The 17906-nt window shown below is 52.8% G+C and overlaps 1 protein-coding gene across 2 annotated transcripts in view; it reads left to right on the forward strand.

Moving 5' to 3' along the window:
• The first annotated feature begins 292 nt into the window (after window positions 1-292).
• The window catches only part of SH3GL1 (SH3 domain containing GRB2 like 1, endophilin A2), a 30583-nt gene continuing 12969 nt past the window's right edge, over window positions 293-17906 (forward strand). For both annotated transcript variants that reach the window (XM_052801078.1, XM_052801079.1), the window contains exon 1: window positions 293-433. In XM_052801078.1, the coding sequence (XP_052657038.1) occupies window positions 389-433 (45 nt within the window). In that variant the 5' untranslated portion in view covers window positions 293-388. The remainder of the gene's footprint in view (window positions 434-17906) is intronic.

Below are 17906 nucleotides of genomic sequence, written 5' to 3' on the forward strand. Positions count from 1 at the left end.
CTGCCGCCTCTCCCCTTGCTCCTCGCCTCTCCTCAGGGACGGAGCTCCCTCAGGTGGTAAAGAGCCAGGACCCGGCAGGAACGCCCGTCCCCACTATCGCGATAGAGCCGCTCCCGCCCGCCTCTCAGTCGCAACGTCGTGAGGCGACGTCGCCCCGCCGGCAGGGGGCGCGGGGGTACCACGTGGCGGGCAGAGGCGGCGCTCCGGCCGGCGCGAGCGCGCCCTTCTCGGTGGTGCCGGTAGTGCGGCGCTCCGCCGGGCCGGCAGGGGGCGGGGCGGGGCGGGGCGGGGCGGGAGCTTCCGTGGCGGCGGCGGCGGCGGAAGCGGCCAGCGGCCGGGCCGGGCTCCTGCGTGCCGAGGTGTCCCTCGGCGGCCGGCAGTTGGCAGCATGTCGGTGGCGGGGTTGAAGAAGCAGTTCTACAAGGCGAGCCAGGTGAGAGCACCGGGGATCGGTTATCCCTCCTCCCGCCGCCGCCGACCGCGACCCGGGGCTGGTTGCCCTTCACTTACCAGCGCCCGCTGCTCCGCCTCGGTGACCTCCCCTCCCGCCCTCGCCGCTGCCGCCTGTCCGGGCCGGCTCGGTGGTGCCCTGATACCCGCCGTTATCCTCTCCCCGGTATCCCGCTCCGGTCCCCGTCTGTATCCGCCGGTCGTCTCCCCCCGGTACCCCTGCCCGGTGGCCCCTCGCCAATGTCCGGTGTTCCCCCACCCCCCCGTCCCCCGGTATCCCAGTCTCCTACCTCCCTGCCAGCCCCCGGTTCTCCAGGTGCCCCCCAGCACCCCCTCTTCCCCCCCCCCCCCCCCGGTGGCTCCTGGCCATCCCGGGGCTCGGTGTGTCGTTCCCCCCCCGCCGTGGCGGGGCAGGGCCAGCCCTGCGTGGGCTGTCAGCGGAGCAGGGTGCCGCAGTGTCCTCGCTGTGGCCCCCTCGGGTGCCCCCCAAACCCTCAGGGGATCCTGGGGGGTCCCGGGGATGGTCCCGTACCCCCCCCCTCCCCGGGCCGGGGCTGTTGGAGGGACCCCAGTAGAAAAATGCATCCGCTGTGGACCGGAGGGTCCTGGAGTTTGGGTGCCGGCTGTGGCCGAGGTCCAGGTGGGTGTCATGGTGGGGTTGTGCTGCCCACCTTCCCCAAAAACGGTCCGTGCCCACGGCACGGCGAGGGAACAGATCCAGCCTGCTCAGCCCCAGACCCACACTGGCTTTGCGGGCGATGGCGGCGAAGCGCCTCAACAGCCGAGATGCCCTTAGACTTTGTAAGCAGAGCGGGATTTTAAGGGAAAAGCCTTGGAAGTTGGCGGCCGGGCAGGGTTTGAGGCCGTAGCTGGGAGTCACCGGCCCCGTTAAACTCGGATGGCAGCTGCAGCCCAACCTCGGGAAGCTCCCGCTTCCTGAAGAGCAGCTGGCAGCAGGACCAGGAAAGGATTTTGGGGCTTGGCGAGAGAGCCCGGAGCCCCGGCCCGCACGGGAAACGGCTGGGGGACGTTGGAAAAAACTTGTCAGATGGGTAATTTTTAGCCAAGAGAAAATTGATCTCGTCATTGATTGCTCTGGTGGTAAACAGTGAGTTTATGTCATCCTAAAGAGAAGATCGTGAAGTGTGGCACCTCACAGGTTGGGGGGCTGCAGCTCTTCCCCCCAGATGTGGGAATCTGCTTCTAATGGGGTTCGTAAACACCTTCTTCCTCACCTTCTGCGTGAGGGGTGGCCGTTCCCGATACCCCCAAGCAGAGGTATCCTTCCCGGTGCTTGTGAACGGCGCTGAAATCGGCAGTTGGGAATTTTTTTTAATGTATATTTGGAATGGTTCGGGAATCGCAAATACTCCTCTGTTTCCCGCGGTCGCTGCTTTTCTGTCCCTGTTTTAAATTTAAGATGAATTTTGCACAGATCTACCACCAGACCATGTTTTCCAGGCACAAAGCTTAAAACCCTTTAAGCTCAGCCCAAGCATGTTTGCTACGTGTGTTGCCTCCTTTCTTGGCCATGTTTACGAAAAAGCATTTCGCTTAAACAGCAAAGCAAAATAACAGATTCCTTAAGTCATTCCCCCACCCCCTTTCTCGCAAAACCCTGCATCGTGGGATTTTTTTACGACTTCCATGGGAGAAGGTTGTGCTGAAAACTCCGTGTAGGAGGATTTTGCTGGCGTGGATGTACCGTGGTGGTGTCGCAGGGCAATTAGAGGTGAAGGCTCATCGATGAGTCAGGAGTAGCGTGTTTCTAAAGTCTAAAAACATCATTTTAAAACACCTGATGAAGGTTTCCTTGGGGGGATTTATTGTAAAGTGAAATCTTGTGTGGTCTTTGGTGTTTTTTTTCTGTTACAGGTGTCTTTTTTTCTTAAAAGGAACCATTTTGGCTGCTTGTGGAAAAACTAAACCTGGCACAGCTGTCCAGGGAGAAGTAACTTGCCCAGTGCGCAGACTCGGTGGCGCACTTGCCTCCTGAGTGCATGTGCACGTACTTCACTTGAGCGCTTAGACTGTGTTTAGTGGCGTATTAAATTGGGAGATAAGGTGTATTCACAATTGCGTAGTGTGTATTTGCAACTGCATCATGAATTCTTTCACAGCTCTTGTTGCCGCAGGGTTTTGGGAGCTGATTTAATCCGAAGAAGCTGGGTTTGGTGTGAGGTTTTCCGCCAATATCGGTGAAGTGACTTGCTTTGCAGGGATGAGAGGGATGCAGTCCTCTTTCAGAGGTGCTGCCACCCCTTTTGCAGTGCCCCGGTGACCGGCACACAGGTATCTACACTTTAGAGATGCTTTAACTGGAAACTGGGAGTGACTGGTTCCAGTTCAGCCATTTTTCTGTCTTCTCCTCCTCTCCCTTCCCTTTCCACCCTTCTTCCCTTTCCCTCCACCGGTCCCACTCCTCAGCCACCCCTTGGCTGAAGGAGAAGAGGATTAGTTATTTTTTGGCTCCCTTAAAGCTGTCGGACGCTGCCAAAACCAAACATGTGGAAGATCTTTCCTAAAATGTTATGTTTCGTTCCACGTCTGTTGTTAATTGAAGGAAAATGGAGCCAGAACCAAGGTCTGCAAGGACCTCGGCACCGCTGGAGCGGCAGGTTTGGGATTCCCCCTGCCTCCCTGCACGACGAGGGGACCAGTTCGGCCTCCTCAGTAGCCGGAGGGAGCAGGGCTTGGCTCGTGGGCTTCTGTCGTCTGATTCCTGCGGGCCCACGTCTCCCCTGGGTGAGGCAGCCGGGCGCCCACATGCAGGAGAGAGCCAAGATAGTATCCTGTAAAAAAAAAAAAGAAAAAGTCACACTGGCAAATGCTGCAGATGGTGAGCAGTTCTGTGTGTGCGTCCAGAACAGGTTTTGCTAGTTCATAGCAAAATGTTCTTTAAAAGAAAAAAAAAAAGCTGTAGAAAACATTCTCGCAAAAGGAAGGAGGAGAAATAACAACAGCAGCAGCTTTGAGCTCTAGCATCGTGGGCTGGGAGCAGGGTGGGAAGTCCCTGCTTGCAGGTACGAGACCATCCGGTCCTGGGTACCATCCAGCCTTGATCCATCAGCATCCACTCAGGAATTTGCAGGAACCTGGCAGTGTAGAAGTGGCTTAATTTGCACCATTTGCTTTTTATACAGACCGATGTAAGTCCTAAAAGCCTGCAAAACTTTTCATTAACCAGTAGATAGGGCAGGCTGCACAAAGCAGGGCACCTGCCTGTGCCATTCCTGGGCAAATTTGATGCTCACTGGGTGTAAGTGGGTTTGTCACTACTTGCACGTAGCGCAGCAGCCCTGCCTGGCACCGGCAGGTTTATCACCCACTGGTTTGAAGGGACAAGCCCTAGGGTGGAGGCAGTGCTGTCGTGATATGGTGTTGGTAAACGCAGCCCTTCCCTCCGTGACAGCAGGACTGTCCTACCTGGGGTTATACACCGCCTGACAGTGCGGAGGCAGGAGAAGCAACACAGCCCGCTCGCTGGGGATGGGTCTAATCCGGGGAGCGGAGTGTGGTACCCTTATCCGTAGTCCATCTTCGTGTGGTATCGCCGCGGCTCCCGGTGCAGCTGCTTTGGGTGCTGCCCCGTGGATGCAGGGAGCCGGAGCGGGGAGCGTCCCTCTCCGTTGGGCAGGGCCAACAGGTTGCTCTGCTCTGGGCAGTCATGGCTCGGCAGGTGACCAAGGCACAGCAAGAATGAGCTTGCCAAATACTGTCATTTTGGGTATAACAGAGCCCTTCTGGGGACACAAGACATGTTTTTGTATGCCAGCGGTTCGGCTCGGGGAGCAGACTCAGCCCAAGCAGGGGTGAGCAAGGGAAGACAGCATCGCTTTTTTAAAGTGGACTGGTATTCAGCCCTGGGCGCTGCTGTTATCCTGAACAGGATTAACGTGCTCCCAAAGCCTGTGTGGTCCAAGCCTAAACCCTGCTAGGCCTGCCTGGGCTTAGGAACTCGGGTAGCAAGCGGTGGCTCGTGCCCTGCTGTGCCTGGCGAGTCCTGGCCCGAGACACGGACCAGCAACCTCCTCCTCCACATGCAAAGTACAAAAGCCATTTTCCAAGAGTCGGAGAGGCGAGTGCTAATTAAAACTAGCAAGCCCTTGACATGCATGCTTTTTCCTGAGTTTGATGACTGCTCTCAAGGCTTCTGAAGATATTTTTGAACGTGAATAGCTACCGCTTGCTTTCTGCCCGGCCCGAGAGCCCAGGATGTGCTCTGTAGCCTCCAACAGCCATTTCAGCCCAGAAGGCCCACGCAATTCCCCAGCTCTGTACATCAGCAATGTACGCTTTCCGGCCAGTTCTTAATGAGCCCTAAGAGCTTCCTTCCCTGCAGCTTGGCACCCAGGTGCTGCAATGCGATAGCATCTGCTCCGAAGGCTGAGGCAGAGGAATCTGCTCCTAGATGCGCTGCACAGGGACTGTTTGGTGACAGGGGACAGAGTGCAGCTGGCGGGCAGGGATGGCATTTCTCTTTTTGGTTTTTTTTCTGGCTTCATGGTCATTTGCTCTTGCCCATGCTGGATTTCGACTTCCTTTCCTTCTGTTTGGGTGAGGTCCTTTCTGCAGTGGCTTTGCGCTGTGCTTTCAAATAGGGTTTTTCTCCTCCCTTTCCCAGCTGATACCTTTTAACAGCTACCTTTTATATTTTTAAGGATAAGTCAGTCCTTCTAGCATCTGGCTCTCTGGGGCTTTCTCTTGTAGGCATGAGATGCCTTTCCGCTCGCTGCCTTTGCTCTGTACACAGATGGGTGGTAGGTTTCTCCAGACATTGCAGATGCGCTGTGCAGCACAGGATCTCCTGCTGGAAGAGAAATGGGAAGGGCAGCGTGCAGGATAACCTTCCACGTGGAAAACCAAATCCACGAGGCCCCTTTCCCTGGCTAGAGCTTGTCTGCTGGTGCCCTGTCTTGCTGCAGATGGTTTTGATTGTGCCTGCCCTCCAGCTCTAGCTCGCTCCCGCTTTGGTGGAGACTGACACACCCCGAGTTCGTCTGCACATTTTAGCTCAAACTCGCTGCTGTCGGAGTTTAAACCACGGATGGTGTCGGGCTGGAGAGGAACTGCGGAGCTGGGACAGCAGAGGTTCGTGCTCCTGCTGCTGACCATCCTGCAGGGCAGTTATCACAGCAGCAGAGAGATCACAGAATCCTCAAACGGTTTGGGTTGGAAAGGACCTTTGAAGGTCATCTAGTCCAACCCCCCTGCCATAAGCAGGGACATCAACTAGATCAGGTTGCTCAGAGCCCCGTCCAACCTGACCTTGAATGTTTCCAGGGATGGGGCATCAGCCACCTCTCTCTGGGCAATCCGTGCCCATGTTTCACCACCCTCGTCATAAAAAATTTCTTCCTTACATCTAGGATCTTCTAGTTCTATTAGATCTTCACCTGCTGCAGCTTTTGGGCCAGTGGATGCGAGCTGAAGTTCTCAGGATGGTGCCAGAGCCCAGAGACGTTAAAGGGGTGCACAGCCCCCTGAGACAGGCCAGTCTCTGCTCTGCAGTGGCATCAGAACTTCATGCTGACTTGTCTTGAATCCTCCAACAATTAGTAAAGCCAAGAGTGGACCTGAGATGCTCTGTGCGGTGGCTTCACTGCTTTCCCAGAAAGCCGAGGCGAGAGGTGCGAGCGTGTGCAGGCAGCAGCTTGGGCAGGGCAGCGGGGCTGCCTGCCCCATCCATGGATGGAATCTTTCGGAAGCCCTTGCTGGTGCACTGGGGCCGAGACTTCACCCAGGAGAGCACCCAGAGCTGCCAGTGGAGGAACCAGGCACCCAAGGGGGGTTTAAGGTGCTATTTTGAGCTCATGTGTTCTTTTTGAGCTTTTCCGGTGGATTTTGCACACCCATGCAAAAGCGAGTTGGCCCGTCCCTCTGCGGCAGGATCCGAGGAGCAGGAGGAGATCCTGGGAGCAGGTCACACCTTGGCTTTTCTGCCGCGGCGGTGGCTGTGCTTTGATGACAAAGGCAGAATGAGGACTGGGTGCCGCAACGGCATGGCAAGCAGGTAATTCCTGGGGGAGGTAGTTGGCAGTGTCGGGCTCTAAGTTCCTGATCTATAAATGGGAATTTGGACTGGGGAGTCAAGGGATTTTGCTGATTTCCTGCCAGCCTGACCTTCCCTCCCACAGCACCCGGTGTTTGCTCTATTAATATTAACCTGGGCTTAACAAGTCCCCTGCAGCCTCCCTAGTTTATCTTTCGATATTAATCTGCTCCTGAGGCTGGAGGAAAGCCGGATTTGCTCAAGCACAGTGTGACGTCCTGCCGGCTCAGCTTGCCAGCCAGGGTCTGTCCAGGAGGGAGTCATATTCGGCAGTCAGCCTGAGCATCCTCGCCTGACGCTCTGAAGCCCCGAGCAGTTTGCTGGTGCTGGAGACGGGTGTTTTGGTGATGCATGTGTTTGCAGATCCACATATGGCAGGTGAAAAAGTGAAGGACACATGTCGGCAAACCTCTTAGTGAAGGGGACTAGACTTCAGCGCATCCCTCTTCTAGCCTAGGTGATGATGATTGAGTACTTGCGGAGATGCCTGCTGTCACGTCTAGCTAAAATGACTGTGTGCAGGATATATTTTCGTATTAACTCCCTCTCCTTTTCTTGCATGATTTGTTGTCGAAATGCCCGGCACAGTGACGTTGTTTGGCTGGTTAATCGTTGTCAGAGCTGAGCTGAGCAGGCCTGTAACAGAGCAGTTTTCAGCTTTTCTTAGTATTGTTCAGCCTGTCTGGAGTCACAGGCAGGGGATGGCTCACGTCTCTGCATCAGTTACTTTAACTTGGCCTTTCCCCCCCCCCCCCCGCTTTTAAGATTGCTTTCACGGCCATTGGGCTCTAACAGTAACAAGAACTCAGATTCTTGGAAGGCAAAGACAGAAAACAGAGGTGGAAAACTCCAGCTCTCCGTACCCTGCTCCGTTTGCTCCCCTTCTCATTTCTAGTGTCAGACAGGGAAAGTGTTATCCCGCGTTTGCAGCTGGGGGAATCTGGGACGCAGGAAGGATACGTGACTCAGGGCTGGGGGGGGATTGTGTGGCATTAGGAGCGCTGATTCCTCGTCATCATCTCGTTCTGTGTGATGATGCCTGCCCATCTGCCTTGGGGCTTTCTGTCTAAAATTATCTATTTATCTATCTGTTTTCACAGGTTATGGGTGAACTATTGAAAGTGGACGGTGCCAAGGGGGATGGTTTCTGGATGCGGTGGAAGGAAATCCTTCCTCCCCCTTCTCCCTGCCAATACTTTCCTCCTGGGAAAGAGCAAAACAGGGATGAGATCAGGCAGGCTGGCTTGTAAAAGCTGATTCATTTCTCTAGCACTTTTTTTTTTTTTTTTTTTCCTTCCTTCTCTCCCCCATCCCTACATATGCCAGTGCCTTTTGCCAGGGCTCGCAGCCCCATCCAAGCCCCGGGTGGTAAAACTGCAGGAACAGCAGCCCGGGCTGGGAGCAGGGCAGCTCCTCCTGCCCGAGACTGCAGAAATACCAGTGTAAAAATCAAAACTATGGGCTGCCTCAGTGGACTCGATGCCCCTCAGGGAGGGAGTTTGCGTGCAGTGGGGTGTGAGGGGTTATTACAAGACCTGAGCCTGCCACAGCCTGCATCGATGTTGCCGTCCCTTCTGGAGAAGACTGCTGGTTTGCACCATTCCCCAGCAGGATGCCAAACTACCAAAAAGACCAGAAATAAAATAAATCCGTAATCCAGAAGGTCTGGGGTTTGTAATGCCAGCTGAACTCATTCACATGGAAACTCAGTGATGCATTTAGACACTGATGCTGTTTCATAAGACTCCTGCGTTGCAGAGGGCTGTGCTTGTGGTCCTTTCTATCTCTTTAACTGCGCTGATTAAATCATCAGCCTGAGCTGTGAAATCAGGGGCCCAGAGCTGGAGCGTGTGGGAGGTTGCTCCTGTCAATGGGGGTGACTTTTCCTGCAGATCTGCTCCCTCCTGAGCTGTGTATGTCCCCCCCACTGCCATGGCTGTGTCCCAGCCTTCCCCCCCAAGGACCAGATGAGTCTCTGTGCAGAGCCGAAGCGGATGGGGAAGGATCCGGGCTCGTCGGGTTGGGAAAGCCCCGCAGCATCGCCTAGCTTCTCTTTTCATAAGCTGCTGTGTGACATGACTTAGTGCAGGATTCAGCCCTTCTTGGCCTCTCCCTGTGATTATAGAAGCGATAATTAATTTTTTTTTTAAAGGTTTCCTCTTCCTCTTGGCCCCCCCCCCCATCCCTTTAGTCAACGATCCCATGGCTTTCAGGAACAGGTTCCTGTTGACAGGAAAGGGCCGTGTTTGGCCCAAGCTGGAGGGATAAAACCAGCTGCTCTTGGGATCCTCTCCAGCAGCCGCATGGTTTCATTGCTGGATGTGGGTTTGCCGATAGTGCCCGGGGGTGCTGGCGAGCTCTTCGACCTGCTGGAGCGCAGGCAGGGGCGTCCCCATCGCACTGCGGCTGTCCCAGAGTGGGGGGACGACACGTGGTCCTCTGAGGTCCTGGACCTGCCCTGCTGCTCCTCTTGCAGCAGATAGAGAGTCCATCAAGAGAGTCTGAGCTGCTCTTGCCTCCAAGAAAAGCCTTCTAGCCCATGGCGTGTGTAATTAGCTTTGTTGGCGATATCTTATTAACAGAACTAGTCTTTTTTCTTTTAAAGCCACTGGGAATTTTAGAATCTTCCTATCTCCTAATACCTGGCTATTAATAAAGTTCATGATACTGTCACTAATTAGATTGCTTTTCTGCTAAAAAAAAAAAAAGAATTAAACGCATCTCCATAATGAAATTCTGTCTTTCAGACAGAAGATAAAATTTGCATGATTAAAGCTTTAAAGGGCTTTTTCTGACTGAGAAAATGCTTCATAATTCATCCTAGAGCTTGAAAACCAGCCTGTATCTTCTTGTTGGCCCAGACTTTATTCATCCATGATAATTTATTAACTGCTTTCTTCACCAAATCTGTTTTGGCTTTACAGGACTAGCTATATTTAAACTTAATCTTGCCACCTTCATGGCGAAAAAGGCAGAAAAATGATGAACGATTATCTACGTACAAAGCAAATCCACTGCGTAAGAAGGTGCTATTCTTGCCAAACATTCCCCCCCCCCAATTTTCTTAGCTGTAAGCTCCATGGTGGAGCATTTAGAAAACATCTTGTCCGTTGCCAGCGCGTGTCTGTGCACATGCTTTTGGGTGGACTTAGGGGGCACTGGGCAGGCACAAATCTGGAATGCCAGATGTTGGTGTAGCTATTCTCATGATAAAGCTCCTCCTAATTGTATTGGGTGAATTTTAAAGGCCAAAGGAGTCTGCACTTTTGTGCTTGACAGGGATAACATAATCTAAATGTTATCTACCGGAATTTCTGGTACACCTATTGCTCTGGCTGCAGGGCAGCAAGGTAATAGTGATGTATCGGTAGTGTCATCTGCAGAGTAAAAGTGAACTGCGAAGTGCTGGGAGGGATTTTTTCACATTTAAACCATTCTGAAATGAGTATTAGCAAGTGTTTAATGATGTGCAGCAAGAAAAAATATGGGTTCAGCAGCATCTTGCCTGGGCTGGAAGCATGACAGAGTGCCTGGATGTGGGGAAGGCTGCCGTGCAGAGCTCTTGGAGGAACTGATACAGGAGCAGGAGTTTGATCTGGTCCGACACCCGTTGCCGGCTTGCTCCTGGCAGTCTTATGGATGTCTGTTCACTCGTTCCCACTCTCCTTTTCCTTAGGATGCTGTGCTCTGGTCTGATAGCCACTAAGCTTTTCCTAGTATTCAAATTAACAAGGAAAACATGTATTTATAGTGTTCTCAATTATTTCTCTCCCTCTTTGATGTTTGTGTACACTGAGATATCACTAGGTCCGTCCTGGAGTTTTTGCTTGGCCAGTGCTGTCCGTGTTGAACGTGCTCTGCATGGGGTTCTCTCTGCCCCCTCTAAGCCAGGAAGAGGGTTTTTTGCCTTCCCTTTGATGGAGTTGAGCTCCTGCCTGAGCTCAGCATCTTTTTTGATCTCTCTTCTGTCTGTAAACCTGCCTGGGAACTCACCTTGACTCTTCCCTGAACTCATTAACGCTGTCTGCCACCCAGAACTGAACACGGCCGTGACTAAACTTTTTAGGTAATTGCTCTACATGTCCCATCAGCCTGGCTTGGTCTCGTCATGCTGCAAATCCGGAGGTTCTTCTGCCTCCTTCCCAGTTCCTTGATAGTCTCAGGGCTCTGTTGCTGGTTTTTTCGCTGGGTGATGCCAGTTAGTGTCACGCGCCCCAGGGAGGTGTTTTTTCATCTGTCTTGGTTTGCACGAGGAGCAGAAATCCCATCTGCTGCTCTTTTGCAAACTGTCCTACAGCCACGGTGTTTTCCCCAGGGACATACGGGTGTCATAAGCACTCCTGTTCCTTTTTTTTTCCCCCTTGCTTTTTGTGAAATCTCTAGGAGCAGCGTAAAGGCAGACAGTTGGGGCTGATGCTCGGTACGCCGACCGAAGGACAGGACTGCTGGTTGCTCTGCCTTGGTTTGTCATTGAAGCTTTGCAGAAGAGGAAACCGAGGACTGCAATTACTAGGAGGCACTTCTAGTGCTTTGTACTTTTATATCACATCTAATGAGCAGCTCCAAGTCACAAATGCGAGGAGCCACTCGTCCTTTTCCCCTGGGTCTACAAAGGTCGGGTGGAGTTGCTGAGGAATGATGGCTCAGCAGCTTTGCGAAAGTCAGGCTGTGATTCACTAAGGCTCTTCCAAGATAGGACGTAGGGAGGTTGGGCAGGAAATCTGGATGCAAGGCAAATATTCCACGTTTCCCCTCGGTTTAGTGGACTTCCTCTGAATTGCTGTAGTCACTGCAAGTGGGTGAGGAGAAGGGCAGTGCTGGGGGAGAGGAGAGCTGCTGCTTTTTTTCCTTACATGTTTTTTGTTTTCCCTGTTAACTTGACCCAATTATATTTTTTTTTTTTTCCAGCTGAATAGCAATTATGTCTCATTTGGTACAGAGCATGTGAGAAGTAACTAATAATAGGAGAAAATATTTATGATGCAAATGACTGTTGCTGACTGTTGGGAGGCGTCCCCTTCCCTGTAGCAAGAACATTTCAAGTGTCTCCCTGCAGTGAGAGCTGCGTATTGAAACCTTTCTCCTCCAGGGTGAGTCTGCTTTTAAGGCAGCATTGTGCCCTTTCGGCCCGCTGCCCCGTCCCTGAATCGGCGTTAGCCCAGGCAAACCGAGCTGTCGGCTTCTGCTCGGGGAGGGAAGGAGGCACCATCTTTCTCCTGCTGGAAGAGTTAGCTTGGAGAGCACCGAGACGAGCACAGCCTCGTAAACAGGGATCACAACCACGATTTTAAATACTGTCATGCTGCAGACAAGGAAAGGACGAATCACCCAAGCAACCAGGGAGCGGCTGCATTGCAGTGCATATGTATGCCCTTCTCTGGCCCGAGCTCTGCGAGCGTGACCTGCTGGCTGCTGCTTAAGTTACATTTTTTTTTAATTCATGCTGTCCTCATTCCTCTGAGCCCATCTGCTGGATGGAGATGAGTCATTCGATAGCACTTTGAGTAGGTGATTTGACAGGTGGCTCCCTAGAAAGCTGTCTTTGCATGCGGCAGCTCTTCCTTTGCAACTTCTATATGGTAAGATTACAACCTGAGGTCACTTTGAAGGCTTTCTACTTTGTCAGGAGGGAAGGGAAGGAGCTCTTCATTGTTCTGGGCTGACCTTCCTGCTCAAAATCAAGGCAATTCCTCCGGCGTTGGGTGGAGAGTGGCTAGATCCCCATCTCAGATGGTGAGGGGGTGGAAAGCTCGGTTTGTTTCTAGACACGTTTTTCCTGGTGCACGTGTCTGGAGGCAGCGGAGCACCTCTACGTGCCTTTGCACAAGTACATCGCTGGTGCTTGGGTGGCAAGTCTCAGACAGGACTGGCCCTCCTTGTGACAGATGGGAACAGGAAAAATAAAGGCAAGAAAGCTCAGGAGAAGATTGAGGGCTGGATAACAGAGTAAAAATGCTCCTGTGAGCTATGTAGCAGGGAGACCAGCCAACTTAGGTGGCCAGTGGAGCAGTCAGGTGCCCCAAGGCAGGTTAGATTAATGGTAGGGCTGATGTTAGGACCCAGCAGCAGGGTCTTGCTCGGAGAGGCAGGAGGGTGAGAGCTTCAGCTGCCGTTCCTCTTTCTCTGGTTTGCCCCGCAACCCAGTGGGGATGTGAGAAATGGTGAGACAGTGTCTGCCGAATCACACCCACCTTCTGTTTTTAGCTCTGCTGCTAACCTGCTCTTGACAGTAGGCAAATCGCTTCCTCTCATGCTCTTTCCTCTTCTAGCACTTGTCAATCTTCTCTCCTTAGAGTGGCAGCTTTTGGGGTGAGAAAGTCCAGTGGGTGCAGCAGTGCTCAGCATCACAAGGACCACGGAGCTAGCTGCTGGGTGCTTCCAGTAGCTGGGTGCTCTTCAGAGCATGGGGATCTGCTAGGGAACGTGCCTTCCTCTTCGTTACGAGGCTAGTGGTAATTGTTCATTCCCTGTTCCGCACAATAAACACTTAGATCTGTTTTCTCCTCCTTAAAGTAGGTCAGAAGTTGCTCAGATTAGCGTGCACTTTGCTGTGGGTGTGCCGTACTCTGCTTAAACTGGGGTGTCTGCTGCCTCTCAGCAGCGTCCTTCCTTAAGAAAGGATGCCTTCCATTTTTAATTAAAAAAAAAAAGAAAAGAAAAGCTTAAAGGCCTCTAAGGAGGCGGAATACAGTCAGATCTATACAAAGCTAACGTGAACAGACAGAACTGCAGGCTGGCTGGGGAGAAAAGGGGTGTGCGCAGCATTAAAGTTCTCAGTGGGTTTGCATCAGCTGCTGCTGCTCCACAGGAACTGCACGGCCGGTTGTCTCTTCCCAGTTCCCAGCCCCGTGTGCTCGCTGCCTTTGTGGCTGGGAACCAGAGATGTACCCGAAATGGTGAGGCCTCGACACGACGTATGCATGCTCTGGATCCCAACTGGTGTCTGCTGTCGGACCAGCGCCTTCCAGTCTTGCCTTGTTTCCAAGGATTACGCCAGAAAGGTGACAATTAACTTTTAATGAGACACTTTGTGTTGGCGTGGACAGGCAGCACATCAGAGCTCAGACATCTGCAGGGGATTGCCACCGGCCTTGAGACACCTCCCAGTACAAGCTGGTTCTGCAAGGAACCTCTGCGGTGGCAGAGACGTGCGGGGTGCTCGGGGAGGACCTCCGGGTGTTTTCCAGGCGCTGCAGCTGGGCTTTGGCACCGCTGAGCTCCTGCCTCTCTTGGGCATGCTGTTGGAAATGGAGTGTGTTTCGAGGAGTCTTTTTTGGGGCTCTGCAGCCCTGCCATTGCCAAGCCCCGCTGACTGCAGCCGAGTGACTAAACCCATTTACTACCCATCTATTTTAAAGCTTAAATACACACGCAGCGACAGAGTGAATTGTCACGTTGGCTCCATGGAGCTGCGACCGCCCAGCTGCCTCTTACACCGTGATGATAAAGCTACCAGTGAAGATGACTGAAAATTACACTTAATGCCAGGGAGTCACGCCTTGCTGAGCTGGAGCAGTGGTGATGGCTTTATTTAGGTTTTATGGAGCATCCCACAGATCTGTGCCACTGGGCATGACTGAAACTGGGCACTAGCGATCCCAGTTAGCCCTGGTTTTCCTTAACTACTGCTTCTACATGTCTCTACCAGGCTGTCATGTTCTACTCGAGCCCTCTTTATGTGGGGTTCAAAACATTTGCAGCACCTTTTTTAATTGTTTTGTGGGCTGGCTTTTTCCACTGGACTTGCCCTTTCCTGATGAAGGGAGCCAGGGTAAAGCTGCTTGTTTGTTTGCTCATCTGTGGGGTTTTTTATTTCTGTTGAGAGGCAGAGTGTGGTGGGGAGGAAGAGGAAGGCTTTGATACGCCAGCATCTGGAAGGATAAGGTTTTCATTCTACTGCGGGCAACTGTTTTGAATGCAAGGATGGCATATGTTTGATGTGTTATAAATAGGGCTGACTGTTTGCTATGGAAAAAGAAAGCAAGTTTAAAAAAAGAAAATAGTTTTTGTGTTTTTCTTGGTGTGTTTTGCTTGTTTGAGGCTGAGGGAGTTAGGGATAATTTCCCATTTTAAAGTATCTAAAGGCTAAACAGCAGAATATCAAAATGAGGTATGTGAAGTCCCATGGGAAAGCTGCTGTTAGCGGAAAATGACACCGACTTACGGCTCCCACATCTGCAGGTTGGGCAGACAAGGACCTTCAGGTTGGGGTGTGCTGCAAATCTGCCCTCCTCTGGGTTTCGAGGTGCCTTGCAGGCGCTCCTTGGCTGGCAGAAGTTTGGCTGATGGCATCTTCCCTCTCAGTTTGTCATGAATTTTGTTGATGATGCTGCACAAAAATCTCCTTTTTCTTTTTGTCTATGCATCTTTCACACCTCTGCCAACAGCAGCCTCTGGGAGCGATGCAGCAAGACCACGGTGCAGAACAGCCCATGCCATTGCTCCGAGCTGGGACTGCCCATCTCTTCTCGGGGATCTGCTGCTCACAAAACCTTTCCCGATCTTCTGTGCTCCTGAATTTATACAGGCTCATCCTGGCCAAACACACCTGCCGTGTGGCGAAATGTGCTTGGCATGGGCTTGTGCCTGGCAGGAATGTTAATGGGGGTGATGCTGCAGCCAGCTACGAGGGAAATGCGGCTTTGGGGTGGGAGCGGGTGTGTCAGGGTCCTTCTCCAGGCATTTGGGATCTGTTTGGGTTTCAGTGACGGCGTGGGCAGACTGATACCTGTCTGTCCGATCCATCTGGTTCGTGTAAGGATGCCCAGTGCAGTATAGCAAGGGATGGACACTCAGTTTTCTTTATTTGCTGCAAGTTGTCCTGGTGCTGAGCAGATGGGATGAAGGAATGGTGGCTTTTGAGGAGGGGTGCGTGGATTTTGTGTTGTAAATTGGGAGCGGCTGTGCAGGCCGCCTTGTTTCTCTCCCACTCCCAGCTGTAAAAGAGAAGCCCTCTTCATTACGCCTTTCTTCCCCCTCTGTGTACACATACCATTCCTGCCTCTCCCCGTAGCCAACCTCCTGCTGCAGTAGTTAGTTAGTTTAAACAATAGGTCTTTCATTTCCGAAGATCTTCCACCATGCGCAGCCCTCCGGTGGGTTTTGAACAGCGAGGGGAAGTCGGGATTTTCGCGTTCCCACGCCCCTGCGAAGGAAACCGATGGAAGCCCCCGTGAGCAGCCCTTCGGTGGCAAGAAGTGGCCGTCTCTCATCCCTCTGGATTAGCTCTCCTGCAGACGAAGCAGGCTGGATGCCATGCTCCTGGTGATGCTCGCTGGGGTGGGAGCCGCTGCACCCCGGCACAGCGCAGGAGCCCTGCACCAGCCTTGAATTAAATGCACCTCCCTACTCTCTGATCTCAGGTCGGAGCTATCTAGGGCATATTTTAACTGCCAGTATCCTTTTAATTAAACATGGATGGGAAGCAAGGGATTGATTCCTGGCTTCTCTGTTGGAGTTTGCGTGCTTCAGCCCTCTTCCCCCACCCTGCGGTGTGGTTGGGTTGGGATGCCAGGTAAACAGCCGTCCCGTTTTGAAGCAGTTTTTATCTTGCTGGGCTGTGATGCCCAACGATATCGCCTTGTGCTAATATTTGCTCTAGGAAGCATTTGGCTTCGGCTACTGTGGCAGTGCAGCTGAGGGCTTCTGCTCTGTCACTGCGCCCTGCTCCCCTCTCTGAGCTGCGGCAGGGCTTGCTTCAGGTTTAACCTATTAGTATGTGTCCCATCCTGGCGAGGCTGGGAGATTAAAGAAACCAGAGAGTATAGACTTGTTCTCATCTTTCACGCCGAGCCAGCTGATGCCCTTCAACATAAGCGTGCAAGAGAGTATTTGGGCCACTGAATTGGGTTAACGATTTGCATGTCTTGCCTTGCCAGTCCCTTCCCTGGCTTCACATCTGTCTTGGTTGCAGCGTTTGCAAGAGGTTAGGTCCCCAGCTGGGGGAAGACAGACTTATCCCACGTCTTCTCTTGGCTGCTCAAGAAATAAAAGTGCAGAAGAATCGTCACCTCATCCTTGTAGAAGTCCCCAAGTCGCTCCCTGGAGGAAGCTGTGCTGGGATGTGCACCGGCAGCATTTCACCGACCATCTTCCAGTTCACTTGGGCCAAGCTGGACGCTACGGGCAGCGCGTGGATGCTTCCTTCCTCTCCCGTCCTGCAAGCAAAGGGCGAGCTTCCTGGTGAACTTAACGCTCCCCTGAGAAAGGCAGCTGCCTACTTGCCAGCCTTCGCAGGCTCTTTGCAGGCAGCGCGATGAGATGCACGATGTGGCACTTGGAAACTTGGCTCCCAGTCGTGTCGTGAAGCTCTAGGTTAAACAAGGAGCCGGCGAGGGCTTCTCCTGGCTCGTGTCTTGGCTAGCGCCGTGGGGGAATCTGCATTACTTTGTCTTCTTGCCTGGCAGATTTGGGAGCGTGGGGATAGGGATGGAGCCACTGCGGATGGCACACAGTCCCTCCTTCTTTCCTCCCGTGATGAAGCCTCCCAGTTTAATTAGAGCCAGCAGGGAGAGAACCTCAATCTTATTATTCCTTCACAGCAGGGCATCAGTAGCATTTCTTGGACGTCAAAAGGAGGATTAAATTAGTCTGCAAGTGAGGAGGTTTTTTACCTCCTTCACGTCTCTGGGCTTTCTGGGAGGGTGTTAAGCCTCCAAAATCACTGTGGTGATCAATGCCTTTGACATGGCATGCAGCCCCTGATTACAGCAGAGCTCCCTGCCAGAGGGGTTATTTGCAGCTTTCTTGGCTGCAAATCATGGGTGGGTGGGTAGAGAAAAGTGGGAATGGAATTGCTTGGGATAATTGCACCCTTCCCAGGTGTACTAACGAGTAAAGGAGGTTTCCGGAGGTGCGACCTTTGTGAAAGTGATCCGTGCCCCTTTCTGGTTGCGGAGGCTGCGGGACTTTTGGCAGGGGACAGGCGATGGCAGCTGGGAGCGAGCTTTGCTCTGCTGAGCTTGCCCTGGCAGGCAGAGCAACTGCTTCGTGGGGTTTTTTTCTAGACTCGGTGTGTCTAGAGAGGAACGTGTGCCTCCCCAGCTCGGAGCTGGCTTGCCAGGGTGTGTGCTGGCATCCCAAGTGCGGAGCAGGCATCCAAAAAAAAAAAAAAAAAAGGCAAGAAATCACACTCAGATCGGTTACCTATCTGCAGGCAGCTATGGGTTGATAATATCCCTTCGAGCCTCTTCCGTGTGCTCGCCGGACACGGCACGGCAGGGTGCAGGGCTGGGCCATCCTGGCATGCTCTTGCTGGGTCCTGTGGACCTGTGAAGACCTTATCTGAGGGTTAAGCAGGAGAAGGAAATCCAGAGCTGACCTGGACAAACCAGGAGAGCAGCAACCCTTTCCTTTCCCCCAGTGTCTAAATGTCAAGGGTGAACTACAGCAATCCCTCTTTGTC

This window comes from Harpia harpyja, chromosome 11 (assembly GCF_026419915.1).
Source record: "Harpia harpyja isolate bHarHar1 chromosome 11, bHarHar1 primary haplotype, whole genome shotgun sequence".
Taxonomy (NCBI): Eukaryota; Metazoa; Chordata; class Aves; order Accipitriformes; family Accipitridae; genus Harpia; species Harpia harpyja.